This window comes from Ipomoea triloba, chromosome 1 (genome assembly GCF_003576645.1).
Source record: "Ipomoea triloba cultivar NCNSP0323 chromosome 1, ASM357664v1".
Lineage (NCBI taxonomy): Eukaryota > Viridiplantae > Streptophyta > Magnoliopsida > Solanales > Convolvulaceae > Ipomoea > Ipomoea triloba.
The window spans coordinates 5,098,344-5,116,270 of record NC_044916.1 but is presented as its reverse complement, the minus strand read 5'-3'; the positions used below and the strand labels follow the sequence as shown (position 1 = coordinate 5,116,270).

At 33.0% G+C, this 17,927-nt stretch overlaps 2 protein-coding genes across 4 annotated transcripts; one reads left to right on the top strand and one right to left on the bottom strand.

The window, feature by feature from the left end:
• Positions 1-4,714: 4,714 nt before the first annotated feature.
• LOC116023834 (probable leucine-rich repeat receptor-like serine/threonine-protein kinase At3g14840) lies at positions 4,715-10,912 on the top strand. 3 transcript variants are annotated; one of them, XM_031264858.1, is made up of 24 exons: positions 4,715-4,875; positions 4,988-5,168; positions 5,592-5,663; positions 5,748-5,816; positions 5,904-5,975; positions 6,082-6,153; positions 6,253-6,324; positions 6,452-6,520; positions 6,598-6,669; positions 6,801-6,875; positions 6,968-7,036; positions 7,230-7,298; positions 7,406-7,471; positions 7,594-7,662; positions 7,748-7,783; positions 7,886-7,911; positions 7,997-8,373; positions 8,459-8,654; positions 8,784-8,918; positions 9,092-9,210; positions 9,334-9,544; positions 9,736-9,973; positions 10,237-10,387; positions 10,491-10,912. In XM_031264858.1, the coding sequence occupies exons 1-24, from the start codon at positions 4,776-4,778 to the stop codon at positions 10,764-10,766; spliced, it is 2,892 nt and encodes a 963-aa protein (XP_031120718.1). In that variant the 5' UTR covers positions 4,715-4,775; the 3' UTR covers positions 10,767-10,912. The 3 variants fall into 3 exon arrangements, with proteins under 3 accessions (XP_031120718.1, XP_031120720.1, XP_031120721.1); XM_031264860.1 differs by lacking the exon at positions 6,801-6,875; XM_031264861.1 differs by lacking the exons at positions 4,715-4,875; positions 4,988-5,168; positions 5,592-5,663 and having other exon boundaries at positions 6,279-6,324.
• Positions 10,913-11,354: 442 nt separating this feature from the next.
• LOC116023799 (probable leucine-rich repeat receptor-like serine/threonine-protein kinase At3g14840) lies at positions 11,355-17,387 on the bottom strand. The gene is made up of 24 exons (XM_031264820.1): positions 17,212-17,387; positions 16,889-17,066; positions 16,727-16,798; positions 16,534-16,602; positions 16,379-16,450; positions 16,189-16,260; positions 16,019-16,090; positions 15,842-15,910; positions 15,693-15,764; positions 15,522-15,590; positions 15,354-15,422; positions 15,125-15,193; positions 14,933-14,998; positions 14,654-14,722; positions 14,533-14,568; positions 14,395-14,429; positions 13,877-14,250; positions 13,587-13,782; positions 13,250-13,384; positions 12,988-13,106; positions 12,686-12,896; positions 12,373-12,610; positions 11,840-11,990; positions 11,355-11,723 (listed from the first exon to the last, which is right to left on the bottom strand). The coding sequence occupies exons 1-24, from the start codon at positions 17,306-17,308 to the stop codon at positions 11,418-11,420; spliced, it is 2,916 nt and encodes a 971-aa protein (XP_031120680.1). The 5' UTR covers positions 17,309-17,387; the 3' UTR covers positions 11,355-11,417.
• Between the last annotated feature and the right edge of the window lie 540 nt (positions 17,388-17,927).

The following is a 17,927-nucleotide window of genomic DNA, read 5'->3' as shown; positions in this document are numbered from 1 at the left end:
ACTTGCTTCTTATTTAAGCATGAAATGAGCTCTATTTTCATGATTTTGACCCATGGTTGAACCCTAGCTATTCTCCTTCATTTACTTTCATATTTTTAGTTTAGATTATGCTTAGATTTAGGTTCTTTAACATTTTAGATGCTTGTAATCAAGATTTGAAGCTTGGATTCCAACATTTCGAGATTGTTCTTTCATTTTAGTAGATAAATTTTTATTTCTTTCTATCTCCTTCCTTTATGCCATTTATGCTTTATTATTGCGTTTTGGCAATGTTTATGTTTAATATATATGTGTGAGTAATTAGTTTATGAACTTGAGTTAGAGTTTCATTATCTATCTTGATGCTATATTATATTCTTGATTATTGCATGAAGAGAATATTTGCCTACCTAGAGTTCTTGAGTTTACGTTTATGAAAGATTTGTGTTTGTATCTTGTTAATGATTGGTATACAACATTCATTAGCATGCTTTTGGAGGAATATTTTGCTACAATGAGAGTTGAATCAAGATTCCAAGTCACTCCTTGCATAAATCCAATTTCTCTCTATAAAAATAAGAGAAATTGGGGGCTTTGATACTTTGTGTGCTTGTAGAACTTGGAGTTAATGCATCACGAAAGTGGGACAATTATTTGTTCTTTTTGTTTTTTTGTTTTTTTGGAAGAATCATTGTTTATTGATCACGAGAGTGGCGTATAGACTAGGATTCCTTTGTGCATCCCCTCAATTACTTGGTTGTGTGATTTTCCCCCAATCCTTAGGTTGTGTTATGCATCTTAGCATCTAGAAGATAATATTTCCTAGCTTAATTCTTATTTCCTTGTTCTTGTTCATCTCTTTTTTATATGTGTTTACTCTATCTTGTTTGATATTGCTTAGCTTCTTGTTAATTTCCTAAGATTTGTGACTAGTTGCTTGTGATTGCATACTACGTGTCGTAACTCCCAATTGCAGAGAATGAACAACATAATACCCATACTCGCCGTGATCGAAAATATCATGCATCAATGAGCTACACATTGTCACAATTGAATAGCTAAGATGAAGAATCAATAGAAGCATGTGAAATGAAAGTAAATTGCAATTAATTGAAATAAACAAATTTAGTTTCAAAAACAATCTTCAATCTCCAAAGAAATCTTCAATCATTTGTAGTTGGAATCCCCCTAGAATCTTTAGATCATTGTGTAAAGTTTCTCTAAGAACCCTAGGGAGGATCCTCTCTCTAAAACTTAAAGTAAAAGTCTGAACAAAGTGTAAAAATCTAAATATCTTCTAATTAATCAAGCCAACAAACTATTTCTACTCTACTAATCTGACGCTGGTACTATTGAAGTATGGCCGTACTTGGCTCGTAACAGAACTTCCTTTGCGAATCAAGCTCCCGTACGCGCGTACTCTGGGTCGTAGAACATACGGCCTGCTGCGCCCGTACCAGGGTGGGTCTTCATGCCTTTGCCACTTTTCACCTTTTCCTTGCCTCCGATCCTCTTGTAAGCACTTAGATTCCTTGAAAACACACAATTGTCCCATAGTCCTCATATGTATCTTTATCCAAAATAAGACAATTAAACCCACAAAGTAACTCCAAAAGGACTCAAACAAGACACCAATGGACACAAAAATACTCCACAAACAAAACATCTTTAGCACTTATCAAGAGTAAAAATTGAGAATAAATTTTAAGAGTCCAAATAGTATTTTGCATTTCGTAATTGCCTCGAATTTCAGACATGTTGATAGTTTTATATTATTTCAAAAAGACAGGACTTGTGACATTGGAACTTTCCTTTTGAAAATGATGTGACTTCACGGTTTGTTGTATTCTTGTATGTAAGTTGCCAAGTTGGCTCTCAAATAATTGATCATCAATTAAATTACTTTTAATTTTTAATTTTGGGAGTATATTCAAAATATGCTCCATCTTTTTTTTTTTTTTTTTTTTGAAAACATAATATTCTCCATCTTTTGATTAAGTCTATTGCATAGAATTTTCTTAGGGTGTGTTTGGTTCGCACATGGAAATCGGAATCGGAATGGATATCAAATACTTGGTATTGGTAATGGTAAGTGGAAGTATTTTGCATGTTTAGTAATAGGCCAGAGTGAAATAAAAATGATTATCAATATTGTTGTTTGGTTATGTATGATCCTATAGTGGGAATACATATTTTAAAAATAGAACAAAAAATCAAGACAATTGGTTTTAATATAAAGACATCCAAAGCACCAATATGGAAAAAAAATCTAAATAGTTATGAGAAGTGGCTGAGGAGGAATAATGGAATGAAACCCTTATTTTATTAATGAATGCATTTTTCAATTGAGGAGGTAATCAAAATCCATAATAGTATTCTAAAAACCTGTCAACCAAACAATAATAATAACTTTGATATTCATTCTTGATAGCTAAACCTGTCAACCAAACACACCCTTAGTGTGATTTACTTATTCTATATGATTTACAACTATTACAAATGAACGATACTTACCAAGTGCATATCCTCATATACGGGTTGTATGTTTCCTGCTCACCCAAAAAAAATATTCTTAGATGTAATATGACTAAGTTTAGTGATTTTTTTTTGGAAAAGAAATCAGTAAAATCTTTTAAAAACTGAGAATACTAACTAAATGTAAAAATATTTTTAAATTTAAATTTGAAAATTAAAGTTGAAATAAATCAAAAATAAAAATAAATTATAATTAGGTAATTGTAAGTGAAATATCCCAATATTTCACTGCAAAAACTCCGATGACACGGGGTAGAATTTTCATAATTATTATATTTTCCTCTTAAATATTATAGTTTATCTCGTAAGTAAACTTTCAACCCTTAAATATTATATTTTTATTTAAAAATATTACATTTTAATTCAAAATTATCATATTTTTCCTAATAAGTATATATTACACTTTCCTATTTAAATAATAATCAAATTATCAATGATAAGTATTACACTTTTTCTCATAAGTATAAAATATTATGTTTTCCGATCCCTCATATATAATCATCAATTAATTTATTCCTAATTATCATTACATTTTTTTTCACATAAATAATTCTTCAAACTTTAAATATTACATTTTTATTTTAAAAGTATTGCATTTTTTCTCAAAAAGTATCACACTTTAATTTTATTTATAAATAATAATCAATTTATCATTAATTAGTATTATACTTTTTTTATCGTAATTATCAATACACTTATTTAGACTTGACCCGCTTTACAGGGGAAAAACGGTGACATTGTCATTAAATGAGACTTATCCATGCTTCACTGAATTTTATTACATGTACTCTCGAATTTTACTCCATCATTTCTATTTCATGATATGACAACCAAAGATATAATACTTTTATTATGTGGGTCTCAAGAAAAATATCTACATCAAGAATTCGTGAGAGAAAGTAAATGTTGAGAATATTTTTCTATTTCACTATAGTTTAATATCTAGTGGTGATATGAATAGTTATGCTGTCAGACTGTCATAGTCAATGCCCTCCCCAATCCACATCTTATCGTATTTGAGATTTATTAATGGGTCATTCGAATGAAGAAAAAACAAAAAGATAAGAAATGTGATAGTACAATAAATAATTGTGGATTTCTTGACTGGAAGACTTGGATTCACATTCATCCAAAATTCTCAATTAACGTCGGCAAATTATACCGTAGATTAACTGTCCGAAATCACGTTTCTTCCTGTGTATTCTAGACAACCGTTCTGTGTAGCATTCGAATGGAGAATTAAAGCATGTGCTCCATCTAATGCTTGATTCGAACCTATAATCTTTTGCATGGCTTTGATACCAAATTAAAGCATGTGTTCCATCTCAACTAAAAGCCTAAACTAATAGTTGGACTGCACATATTATATTTATATGCTCATAAGGAGGTTGAATTCTGTGTATTTTGTGTCAATATTCTGTGTATTCTGGGCAAACATTCTGTGTATTCTAGGCAAACGTTCTGTGTATTCTAGATAATGATTATGTGTATTATAGATAATAAATTTCCTGGAGTCATTGGCGTCCGCGTCCGCGTCCACTAACATCTGTATATTTTGTGTCAATATTCTGTGTATTCTGGGCAAACATTTTGTGTATTCTAGGCAAACGTTTTGTGTATTCTAGATAATGATTATGTGTATTATAGATAATGAATTTTTTGGAGTCATTCGCGTCCGCGTCCACTAACACGTCGCAGCGGATTGGATTCCATAGGATGATTATGATTCGATTCGAATTGAATCAGAGACGTGGTAAAAATTGAGCTGAAATAGAACTATATAGATAATTTAGATTCCAATTTATTAAAATCAAAACCGGTTTTGAACCACACAAAAAGAAAAAAGAAAAAAGAAAAAATTTGATCGGAACAGTCAGTTCTGAATTATCATTTTCTACACATCAATCACTTATAGTCTATTAAAAAAAAAAAAAAGAGAGAAAAGTTCTCTTTCTTTATACTAGTAAACGAACAACAAACGCAACTTGCTCAAACAAAATCATTTTAAACCTAAGTACCTAAAAATAAAGCCATGCAAATCACATTCTGTATCCACTTGCCCTGAACTTTTTGACTCATCATTGTCAACTCCTGTTTTCTTCTTCCTATGATTCTATCTCTATTTATTATTTTATTATTATTTTTTTGGGGGGAACTATATCTATTTATTTGTTTTTTTTGGGAACTATCTCTATTTATTATGCACAATAAATGTATCAAATGACACATTCATAGCAGCAGATCTTCCCCAGAGTTCAACCATGTCAGCCTCCATGTTCATAATCCTCATACCAATTATTCTACTCTCCTTCAATGCAAGATTCCTTGAAGCTGAGAGTGGGCATCTTCCTCTAGATGAATGTGAGCCCCCTCAGCTCTCTGGTGTTTTCTTCATTATTATGAATTTTCTATACTGCTCTGTCATTACATATTTATTAACAGCTAGCTTTTGTTGAATTAATGTACATGGAAGTGAATGCACTTAAGGAAATAGCTGATCAGGTGGGCAAGAAGGATTGGGATTTTGGACTAAATCCTTGTGATACCAATAACTCAAATTGGCTGACACCAACAGATTGGGATAATCCTCTGTACACTAATAATCTCACTTGTGATTGCGCCTTCCCTGGTGGTATTTGCCATGTGCAAAGCATGTAAGCTTTCCTCCATTGAAACTTAATTTTTCAATACAGTTAGATAGTTTAACGAGAATTTGAATTGAATTTTATTGATTTCGAAAAGATGAAGGTCTAAAAGTGATTGAATTGATAGTGAATGACGAAATACAAGTTCGGGGATGACATATCACACATGGTTCTTGCCCACAAAAGGCAGAATTACCTCGCCCCTAGGGGCCCACATAGTGGAGGGTAAATGTGACTTAGCGGCCCATTAAGCGGGAGTGCCAGTTCCTGGTGCCCATAAACAGTTTACCACACTGGTGTAACTCCCATCTTGTTTCTGCCAGACTCCATCCTGTGTACTTGCCCACAGTTTACCAAATCAACTGAGTTGCCCGTACGAGCAACATCACCCATCACACATGGTTCTAATAGTCTCTACTGTTGTGTAAACAGAAATTTGAAAGGACAAGATATGCAAGGTGTCCTTCCTCCTGCCTTGGTGAAGTTACCCTTTCTCAAGATAATGTACCAACCTACACTTTCTACATTTATGCATTAATCACCTCTTGTTGATATTCTTTGCTTGATTATTAGTATTATTTTGTGCAGTGATCTCACCCGCAACTACTTAAGTGGTACAATTCCCCCTGGATGGGCTTCTATGAAACTGGAACTTATGTAAGTTGTGTTGTGTATTATAACCTAAAGTTATACAAGTGTATGGCATCTACTTGCCCATTCTAAAGAAGTGAAAATAATTTACAGATCGCTTACTGTGAATCGATTGTCTGGACCAATTCCAAAATACTTGGGAAATATAACAACTCTTACATATTTGTATGTTCTCTTGCTCCTCTCACTCTACTTACACAGCTAAAACTTTTGCTTAACTTTTTCTGAGGAAATTGTCTGTATTTTGTTGTATCGACAAATGGATTTTCAGAAGTCTGGAGAATAATATGTTCAATGGAAGTGTTCCACCTGAGCTTGGGAAACTTGTCAACTTACAATCTCTGTAAGCCTTTGTTAATCACCAGCTCAATATATGATTAGGCTGAATTTTTATTCTCTGTTCTCATATGCTTGATGCTATCTTCATTTTCGTTTTCTGTAGCTATCTTACCGCTAATTATCTCACAGGCGAATTGCCAAAAGAACTTAATGCTCTCACAAATTTAACAGTACTGTAAGTGCATTATCCATCATATATATGCATATCTCTGCTAATTTATGCACTGCCAAATTTCTCTTGTTTCTTCCTCACTTTAGGCTGATTTCTAACGTGTCCTTGCCTCTTGGGGAAATCAATGCAGTAAGCTCAGTAGTAATAATTTCACGGGAAAACTGCCTAGCTTTCAAAGTTTCAAAAACCTTCAAAAACTGTAAGCATTCAAATCTAACACTTCAAAATTGAAATTTCTTGATGGAATCATTTTTTATTGACACACATTATTGGCAGAGAACTTCAAGCAAGTGGTTTTGAAGGACCCATACCTGAAAATATTGCTGCATCAACAAGCTTGATAGAACTGTGAGTTAAGATTTCCTTTTATTTGACGATTTAATTAATACTCACTTTTTTGTTATAGCAGAAATTTTTATGGTTAAGACTTAAATCAATTCAACAAACTAAATGTAATTGCCAACATCATGAATCTGCAGTAGAATAAGTGAACTGAATGGAGGTGGTGTCTCCAGATTTCCTACATTAAACAACATGACAGGATTGAAAAAGTTGTGAGTAATGCGTTTTCTTTCCAAAAATATAAACTTAAGTTTCATAACTCCTCAATGACGGGTATTTACGCAAAAAATAATTTTGGGTGCAGGATGTTGAGGAGGTGTAATCTTTCTGGGAGGATACCTGATATATCTCATTTGACAACCTTGCAACAACTGTAATATCTGCAACTTCAAATTTCTTTTGATCCTTCTCTGCTGTTAACTAATGAACTATTAGATCTTCTGCTTCTTCAACTTATTAATATCACATACTAGCTTAATTAAGGTTGTTTTTTCTTATTGTCGGTGAAATATGAGATATCTAGTAATTCTTAAGTTGATATACTTCTTGCTTTACTGAATTTGCAGAGATTTGAGTTTTAATAATTTGGAAGGAGGGATTGATGTTCTTCAAGGTCTTGATAAAGTGCAGTACATGTGAGTAACAAATCAATTTTGATGTTAACAACAAAGCATAAGAAACATCCTTTCTATTTGGGCATCTTGATCTTTGATATACAAAACTAAATTTTGTGTTTTCTTAGGTTTCTAACGAACAACTCGCTGAATGGGCAAATACCACAATGGGTTCTAAATCGAGAGTCCAAATAGTAAGTTTAGTCTTATCAATTTATAGATAATGAGTTTTATCCGAGTTGTGTTGTATTATACATGAACTCTTCTCAACTACTCTTGTCATAAAAAGCATTAATTTGTAAAAGATGGTGTGCAGTTACATAGATCTTTCTTACAATAATTTTGAGGAGAGCTCCGTGTCACCGATTTGCACTCGAGAAACCTTGTAAGATTCTGTCTTTCATATGCATATACTCTTTCAAGTGTTCCTTCAAATATGGATCATTTTAACTTTCTTATTTTCCTATCAGAAACTTGTTCAAAAGCTATAATGGAGGACAAAATTCGTAAGTTTTAACATCCTGTAACAATCCATGAATATTGTGTCACTCTTAATGTAATTTATTCTCCAAAGATTTCTAACTAAATCTCCCTTTTGGTTTGTATAGAAGGTGTCTAAAGCAATGCACAAAAGGTAACCACATTATATCACAATACTACTTGCATCATGTATCTTTTGCTTAGTTTAGCTGAACATCTCATATTTCATTTTTCTGCAGATTGGTATTCATTTCACATCAATTGTGGTGGAGGCAATGTTTTGATTGGTGACACTACATATGATGCAGATCAAGATTCTTCTGGCCCTGCGAAATTTGTTTCCAATCGAGAGAACTGGGTAACCAGTAATACAGGGTACTTTTGGGATAGAAATTTAACACTACCTGACTATACAACAACAAATATATCTGTCATAAAGGGAAAAGACTCTGAAATCTACCAAACAGCTCGGTTGTCTCCTTTATCTCTAACATATTACGGGCGCTGTTTAGCAAATGGAAACTATACTGTGAAACTTCATTTTGCGGAGATAGTTTTGAGAGAAAATAGATCTTTCCAAAGCCTTGGAAGACGCATATTTGATGTTTATATACAGGTCTACCAAGAATTTTACAATTTAAATTGATGGCTTCAATGGTTAAGTAACGGGCATTTAACGATAGTTGTTTTATTGGTTATAGGGTGAAAGGAAGTTAAAGGATTTTGATATTGAAACTGAAGCACAAGGAGTTGACAAAGTGTTGGTAAAACAATTTCAAGCAGTTGTCAGCAATAAAACTTTAGAGGTGCGCTTTGAATATGTAGGAAAAGGAACATCAGCAGCGCCGCGCAAAGGAATATATGGCCCATTAATATCTGCCATTTCTGTAGAATCTGGTAATATTAAATCTAGAATTATGGCATAGTTAACGGACTATTTTGGAGTATATATATTTTTATATTTAGTTGCAGATAAAGAAGAGATATCTAACTGATCACTTCCATGCCCTTTCTACAAACCTGCAGATTTCAAGCCTCCCAAAAAGAGAAAGACTTTAATCATAGTTGTTGCAGTAACTTCTTCTTTGTGTCTTATTTTCACAATTCTCTGCTTCGCTTGGTGGAAGTTCTATATTAGAAACAAGACCTCACAAGAAAATGGTAATATTTGCAGGCATTTACTTTCAAATACTTTCTAATTGTGCATGGGAAACTTGGATGTTGTGACAATTTGTCCATGCAGTCATGTGCATAGAAAAAAAAAAAAAAAGTATTCATAGCAACACATTTTTTATGCAGTGCCAAATTTTTTTAAAGTAATTGTCCTGGTGCAGAACTACAAGGCATTGATCTACAAACTGGAAAGTTTACATTTAGACAAATTAAAGCCGCTACAAACAACTTTGATGCCACAAATAGGATCGGGGAAGGTGGTTTTGGTCCCGTCTACAAGGTATAGAGAGATGTGAATATCCATATAATCTGTCAATCTATTAAATAATACTTGAAACTTGTTTTTGGACATACTATAATGCTTATGTTGATGATCTTAGATTTTTCCTTGTGTATAAACTAGGGTACATTATTGGATGGTACAATCATTGCTGTGAAACAACTTTCAGCTAAATCAAGACAAGGATACCGCGAGTTTTTGAATGAAATAGGCATGATCTCTTGTCTACAACACCCTAATCTTGTGAAACTTTATGGGTGTTGTGTTGAGAGAAAGCCATTATTGCTCGTGTATGAGTACTTGGAAAACAACAGCCTTGCCCGTGCTCTTTTTGGTAAATTTGAAATCTTAATTATTTTGATTGTTAGTCAGAATTTTTTATTTAAAAAAAAACATTAGTCAATAAACTAAAGAAAGACATTTCTTTATCTATACATAACATATGCTGATATGCTACTAAAATAGTGAGGAGTTAATTTTATTGAGATATAAACATAAGTATTTTTTGTTAACAATTAACTACAGGTCCAGAAGAGTGTCAGCTGAAAATAGATTGGCCTACCAGACAAAGAATCTGTGTTGGTATTGCAAAAGGTATAGCTTTTTTACATGAAGGATCAGCAATAAAAATTATTCATAGAGACATTAAAGCCACCAATGTGCTTCTTGACAAAGAACTCAATCCAAAAATTTCCGACTTTGGTCTGGCTAAACTTAACGATGATAGAAATACACACATCAACACAGGAGTTGCGGGGACAAGGTAAGTGTTATAACAATTTCTCATCCATTTTGTTTTTAAAGTTTTCATTGTTGTTATTGTGAGAGTGATGAAAAACATATTACAAGATGGCCAACCAGGTATAAAGAGGCAAATTGTCATCTTCTTTTAGATTACCTATGATCTTCACATATTTGTTAATATAATAATTAGACATGCAATTTTGCATCTTGATGCCATATATAGGTTATGCTCTTGAGTCTTTTATGAAAATAACAGTTGCTCTTCCCATTTTTGGTCTACAGGGGATACATGGCTCCTGAATATGCAATGTGGGGCTACTTGACATTCAAAGCTGATGTTTATAGTTTCGGGGTGGTGACACTGGAAATTGTTGCTGGGAAGAACAACATGAAGTATCATCCAGATGAGGATTACGTTTGCCTCCTTGATCGGGTGAGATATCAGTACTAGCAAACTGATAATAATTCGTATATGGCAGACATGTTGAACTAAGTAGCATATTCTTATATTATGGTGTGTTTTGATGTATTTTCAGGCACTTGTTCTTCAAGAAAATGGAAACCTAATGGAGCTAATAGATCCAAGATTGGGTTCTGATTTTGACAAAGAACAGGCACTCAAAATGATCGAAGTGGCTTTGCTTTGTACTAATCCTTCCCCAGTCCTTAGGCCATCCATGTCTGAAGTAGTTAACATGCTTGAAGGCAGTGATGATATTCTTGAGTGTAAATCCGATCAAAATGAAATCAATAGTGAAGTAGTGAGAGACGGTTATGATGAAATGCCAGTCGACTTAAGTGATTCTCCTTAAAATGTACTTTTTTTTTTCTTCATATGCAAATTAACAATGAAAATTTGCATCTTTAAAAACTACATCAAGAAATTATACTTGTAAGTTGTAACATTCAATTTTCTTCCTTCCAAAGTTAAGAGCCTTGGCAGTGAGCCAATTACCAAGGGAATGCACATATTCTCTAATATTATTATGTATTCCATGTTCAAAAAATGTTGACATGGGTTTAGTTAACAAAAGAAATTTTAATGGATGGAATAACATTCTAAAAAAGACATTTTATCACTTATTAGCATATATAATTGGTTTTTGGCTTGAAAGAGATGTGCGAGTAAGTGGAACATGATTCTTGTATCGAACGATTGCTAGTTCAATTTTTGCCAGCACCTTCTAAGTCAAAGCCATAGAAGACTAGTGATGAAATAATCTATAAAGAAGAAAAAGAGCGATTTTCACATTTTCAAAATTTCGTCAATTTGATCTTCGAAAGGGTTTAATTGATGAAATTTTAAACAATTCGGGAATCAAATTAGTTGAAATTGAAAACAAGGGACTACATTGACAATTGAGGGACCAAAATGTTGATTTTCCCATTTCTTGAATTTCTTAAAGAAGCAATTTTTTATTGTTAATTTTTCTTGAATTTCTTAAAGAAGCAATTCTTTATTGTTAATTTACATTGGAGGAAAAATTTAAATTGTAAGGAGAATCACTTAATCCGAGTGGCGTTCCATCATAACAATCTCTCATTGCTTGTAGATTGAATTCATGAAGATCGGATTTGTACTCAGGGATATCATCACGGCCTTCAAGCATGCTAACAACTGCAGACATTGATGGCCTTAGGACTGGGGAAGGATTAGTACAAAGCAATGCCACTTTGATCATTCTAAGTGCCTGTTCTTTGTCAAAATCAGAACCCAACCTTAAATCTATTAGCTCCATTAGATTTCCCTTTTTTTGAAGATCAAGTGCCTGAAAATTGTGCATTAAATATAACAAAACACAACAAAATATAAGAATAGACCACTTAGTTTGATATTCTTGCAATCAATGAATTATAAGTTTGGTACTACATACTAATATCTCACCCAATCAAGGAGGCAAATGCAATTCTCATTAGGACGATACTTTACGTTGTTCTTGCCAGAAACAATTTCCAGTGCCACTACCCCGAAACTATAAACATCAACTTTGAATGTTAAGTAGCCCCACAATACATATTCAGGAGCCATATATCCTCTGTGGAGAAAAAACGAAGAGTAGTTGCTACTTGGTCTTTTTCTAGAAAGAAACAATGCAAAGTAGCATAAAAAGAAGGATGAAATTAAAAATAATATAATATTTTTTTTGTTATACACTTATACTTTACTATATTTTCTTATAATATTTCAGGAGCCATGTATTAGTTCTGTCAATTAAAAATATTTGCCTCTTTATACATGGCTGGTGATCATATAGCCTGTTTTTCATCCCTTTCACAAGGATGAAATTCTAAAATTAAAACCAAAGCTTAGCATATGAGTATTAAATGATATGCGAACAGATGCAACCTACAATTTCTTTCAACTATATGATGAATTTGGAAATACAAAATCGACAAGAAATTGTTATAAGATCTTACCTCGTCCCAGCAACTCTTGTGCTGATATGTGTATTCTCACCGTCATCAAGTTTAGCTAGACCAAAGTCAGAAATTTTTGGATTGAGTTCTTTGTCAAGAAGCACATTGGTACCTTTAATATCTCTGTGAACAATTTTTATTTCTGATTCTTCATGTAAGAAAGCTAAACCTTTTGCAACACCGACACAAATTCTATGTCTGGTTGGCCAATCGATTTTCAGTTGACAATCTTCTGGACCTATAATTAACTGTTAAGTCAAAATACTTTTTGCCTTTGTTATTGCAGTCGAAATAATTAAGATTTCAAATTTACCAAAAAGAGCATGGGAAAGGCTGTTGTTTTCCAAGTACTCATACACTAGCAGCAACTGCTTTCCCTCAACACAACACCCATAAAGTTTCACAAGATTAGGGTGGTGAAAACAAGAAATCATGCTTATTTCATTCAAAAATTCATGGTTTCCCTGTCTTGATTGCGACGAGAGTTGTTTCACAGCAATAACGGTACCATCCAATAGTGTGCCCTGATTTTACACACAATGGAAAACCATGATCATGAAAATAATCATTTACAATAAGTCCAAAAATTAAAGGCCATATTCTTATTCTCCATACCTTGTAGACAGGTCCAAAACCACCTTCACCAATCTTATTTGAAGCATCAAAGTTGTTTGTAGCGGCTTTAATTTGTCTTAAGGTAAATAGTCCAGTTCGTAGATCAAGGCCTCGTAGTTCTGCACTAGGATAATGAATTTAGAGAAATTGCTAGTGCATGGAAAAAAATGTTTTTGGGATGAACAACAAGCTTAAGATTGTCACAATGTCAAAGTTTCCAATACAAAATTAGAACGAAATTTAAATTAAATGAGGAATTTACCCCTTTGTTTTGAGGTCTTGCTTCTTATGTAGATCTTCCACCCAACGAAACAGAGAATTGTGAAAACAAGAAACAAAGAAGAAGCTGTTGCAACAACTATGATTAAAGTCTTAATATTTTTGGGAGGGTTGAAATCTGCAGGTTTGTAGACGAAACATGAGAGTGTTATTAACTAACAGAAACAATGAAAAGTAATCAGCAAAATTGGGTAAGAGTAACCATATATTAACCATATTTAAAATTTTTTTTTAAAAAAACCTATATATTTATATGTTATTAATAAAAAATCTAATTCACCTCATTGGTGATATATGCGAGTCATGACTAATATTATTACCAGATTCCACAGAAATGGCAGATATTAAAGGGCCATATACTCCTGGAAGTGGGACAACTGTTGTTCCTTTTTCAGCATACTCAAAGCGCAACTCAAGAGTTTTATCTCTAACAATTGCTTGAAACTGTTTAACTATAACTTTATCAACTCCTCGTGCTGCAGTTTCAATATCAAAATCCTTTAATTTCCTTTGACCCTATAGCCAATAAAAACGCTAACTATAGTGAAATGCATATCACATAACTATTGAAGTTAGCAATTTCAATTCAACAATAAAATTCTTAGTGGACCTGTATATAAACATCGAATACGCGCCTTCCAAGACTTTGAAACGATCTATTATCTCTTAAAACTATCTCTGCAAAATCAAGTTTCACAGTGTAGTTTCCATTTGCTAAACACCTTCCATAATATGTTAGAGATAAAGGAGACAAGCGAGCTGTCTTGTAGATTTCAGAGTCTTTTCCCCTGATGACAGATATATTTGTTGCTCTATTGTCGAGTGGTCCTGTACTTTTATCCCAAAAGTACCCCGTATTACTAGTTACCCAGTTCTCTCTATTAGAAACAAACTTTGCAGGCCCCGAATCATCATCTGCGTCATACGTAGTGTCACCAATCAAAACACTGCCTCCCCCACAATTGATGTGAAATGAATACCACTCTGCAGATTTTTTATTTTTAAAAAAACAAGCTAGATATCAACCTTAAAATGACATCAGCAACGTTAAGATTGTCACAATATCTGCTTCTCATTGCTTATCAGTAACATATGATGCATTAATGTATTGTGATGTGATGTGCTTACCTTTCGTGCAATCCATTAGACACTTTCCAATATTTCTATACAAAGCCAGTAGGGGTATAAAGTTAGAAATCTTTGGAGATTAAATTACGTTAAGAGTGACACTATATTCATGCTTTGATAGAGGATGCTAAAACTTACGAATTTTCCCCACCATTATAGCTTTTGAACAAGTTTCTGACATGAAAATGAGAAAGTTAAAATGATGCATATTCGAAGGAACACTTGAAAGAATAGATGCATATAAGAGACAGAATTTTACAGAGTTTCCCGATTACAAATTGGTGGCACAGAACTCGCCTCAAAATTATTGTATGAAAGATCTGCAAAACTGCACACCATCTTTTATATTCTATTAGTCCTTTTTATTACAAGAGTAGCCGAAAATTCATATTATGACTAGGGTACGTGCGCAGAGAAGTCCCAACTCAAACATGAAAATTTCTTGCACATTAACTCTAATATGTATGTGTGTGTGTGTATCTATAGTGTATATATATATATATATATATATATATATATATATAAAGACCAAACTTACTATCTGGAATCTCGATTTAGAACCCATTGAGGAACTTGCCCACTAAACGAGTTGTTTGTTAGATACCTAAAAATAGGTAGCACAGAATTCAAGTATGAGAAACATAACTAGAATGCTGATTAGCTTTCCTATTACAACAAAATGCCCTAATGTATGCATAACTATTCACATCAAAATTAATTTGTTACTTACAGGTACTGCAGATTTTCAAGACCTTGAAGAACATCGATCTCTCCTTCCAGATTATTAAAACTCAAATCTCTGCAAATTCAATATCATAACAAAACAATAAAGCAAAGAAGTATAACAACTTAAAGAAAAAGAAACCTTAAGCTAATATATGATATTAATAAGTTGAGGAAGTAGAACACGGAGTTCAAGTTGAAAAGGATCAAAAGAAAATTTAAGTTGTAGAAATTACAGTTGTTGCAAGCCTTTCATATTAGCTATATCAGGTATCTTCCCAGAAATATTACACCTCCTCAACATCCTGCATTCAAAATTAAAAATTTTTTGCATAAACAATTCCAATTCATAGTGGAACTTTGAAACGTAAGTTCATATTTTGGAAAGAAAATGCATTACTCACAATGTTGTCATGCCTGTCATGTTGTTAAATGTAGGAAATCTGGAGACACCATTAAGGTCACTGATTCTACTGCAAATTCATGTTGACAACTACATTTTAGTTTATCTTAATCATAGAAAATTGTGCTATAATCAAATTAAAACGTGAGTATTAAAGGAAATCTTAACTCACAGTTCTGTCAAGTTTGTTGGTACGAAAATATTTTCTGGTATGGGCCCTGCAAAACCACTTGCTTGAAGCTCTCTGCCAATCATGCTTGTCAATACAAAAAAATTTCACCTAGAAATTTCAATTTTAAAATGTTAGAATTGAATGCTTACAGTCTTTGAAGGTTTTTCAAACCTTGAAAGCTAGGCATTTTCCCGGTGAAGTTATTCCTGCTGAGCCTACTGCATTGTTTTCTCAAGGGGCAAGGACACATGACAAGTCAACATAAAGTATGGAAGTAATGAGAAAAGAGGTTCATAAATTAGGAATATGCACGATGATGCACTTACAGCTCAGTCAAACTTGTGAGAGCATTAAGTTCTTTTGGCAGTTCACCTGTGAGATAATTATCACTAAGAATGCTACAAAAAACAAAAATAAAGAACGAAACATTTAAATTCGGCATATATTCGAAAATCTTTTACAAGGCAAGGACTTTACAAATTAGCAAAAGGCTTACAGATTTTCTAGGTTGGAAAGTCTCCCCAGCTCAGGAGGAATAGTTCCACTGAACATATTATTCTGCAAGTTTCTAAAAATTCATTTGTTGTTAGAAGTTAGAACAAAACCCAAACAATAAAAATTTCCTCTGAAAAAGTTAACAAAAGTTTTAGTTGTTTAAGCAGAGTGAGAGGAGCAAGGGAACATACAAATGTATAAGAGTTGTGATATTTCCCAAGTATTTTGGAATTGGTCCGGACAATCGATTCACAGTAACAGATCTGCAAATTTTCACTTCTTTAGCATGGACAAGCAAATGGCTTATACTTGTATAGCTTAGGTTATAATACAGAAGACATCTTACAGATATTCCAATTTGATGGAAGCCCATTCAGGGGGAATTGTACCACTTAAGTAGCTACGACTCAATTCACTGCAAAAAATAACACTAATAATCAAGCAAGAATATTTTTTTTTTTTAGTACTACTGACTCTGTTACAAAATCAAGCAAGAATATGAATAATGCATAAATGTAGAAAGTGTTGTAGGTTGGTACATTATCTTAAGAAAGGGTAACTTCACCAAGGCAGGAGGAAGAACACCTTGCAGATCCTGTCCCTTCAAAATTCTGCTTACACAACAATACAGACTTAAATTAAATCTTTGTTTGTATAAAGAAAAAAAAACAGAGTAATATAATGAGAGAGGAAAAGCTTACAAGCTTTGAACATGGCAAATACCACCAGGGAATGTACAATTGCAAGTGAGAGTGTTATTATAGGCAGGCATATCTTTCCTCTCTGGTGTCATCCAGTTTGAGTTGTTGTCACAAGGATTTAGTCCAAAATCCCAATCCTTCTTCCCCATTTGCTCAGCTATTTCTTTAAGTGCATTTACTTCCATATACATACATTCAACAAAAGCAAGATATATAAGCTTTTAATAATTAAGAATGTAATTTGCATGCAATGACAGAGTATTATAGAAAATTCAGAATATATGATGAAGAAAACAAGAGATTAGAGAGCTGAGGGGGCTCACATTCATGTTGAGGAAGATGCCCACTCTGCGCTTCAAGAAATATAGGATAGAAGATGAGTATAATTGGTATGAGGATTGTGTACATGTAGGCTGACATGCTTGAATTCTGGGGAAGATCAGATCAGATCAGCTTCAGTGTTGAATTATCCAACATATATATGATCATATATGTTTGTGTCATTTAATATATTTAATGTACACTGAGTTGTGGGACATAATAAAGTTATAATGAGTTGTGAGCAAGTGGCGTAATCCTTGGAGCAAGTGTGTCATTTTATTGCTTGGTTGTTGGATGGTTCAGTCTGTACCATTCCTAAGAGCAGCATCATCAGTGGTGATCAGCTTCAGTGGTGATTTGCTGTAGTTTTGACTGTTTATCAGAATTTGGTCTGAAGTTTGTCGAAATTTGGATTGACTTGTAATTACATGTCACAAATGAATTAAAAGGTTTATTTGCTTCAAAATAATAAGTTGAATGGCCTAATTGGAGTTTTTTAAAATTAAAGGACCTAATTGCATAATGTATTATAGTTTGAAGGTCTATTTGACTCTTATCTTTTTTTTTTTTTTTTTTTTTTTTTTTTTTTTTTTTTTTGGTTTGAGTTAATCATCTAGAATTATAACTTATTAAGACGTATGGACCTTCTAGGTTTCTCCTACTTGCGTTTTCATTTTTTGTCTACTGAATATTGATTGACAGACTTGTCATTGTCGTA

Bases quoted from the DNA above. Each gene is read 5' to 3' on its own strand.
- LOC116023834 (XM_031264858.1), top strand. From the start codon at position 4,776: ATGTCAGCCTCCATGTTCATAATCCTCATACCAATTATTCTACTCTCC. The intron at 6,154-6,252 runs GTAAGCCTTTGT...CGTTTTCTGTAG, and splicing joins CTTGTCAACTTACAATCTCT to CTATCTTACCGCTAATTATC. The intron at 9,974-10,236 runs GTAAGTGTTATA...TTTGGTCTACAG, and splicing joins ACAGGAGTTGCGGGGACAAG to GGGATACATGGCTCCTGAAT.
- LOC116023799 (XM_031264820.1), bottom strand. From the start codon at position 17,308: ATGTCAGCCTACATGTACACAATCCTCATACCAATTATACTCATCTTC. The intron at 15,911-16,018 runs GTAAGTGCATCA...AAAACAATGCAG, and splicing joins CTCACAAGTTTGACTGAGCT to TAGGCTCAGCAGGAATAACT. The intron at 12,897-12,987 runs GTATGGAGAATA...GTGTAAAATCAG, and splicing joins GTTTTGGACCTGTCTACAAG to GGCACACTATTGGATGGTAC.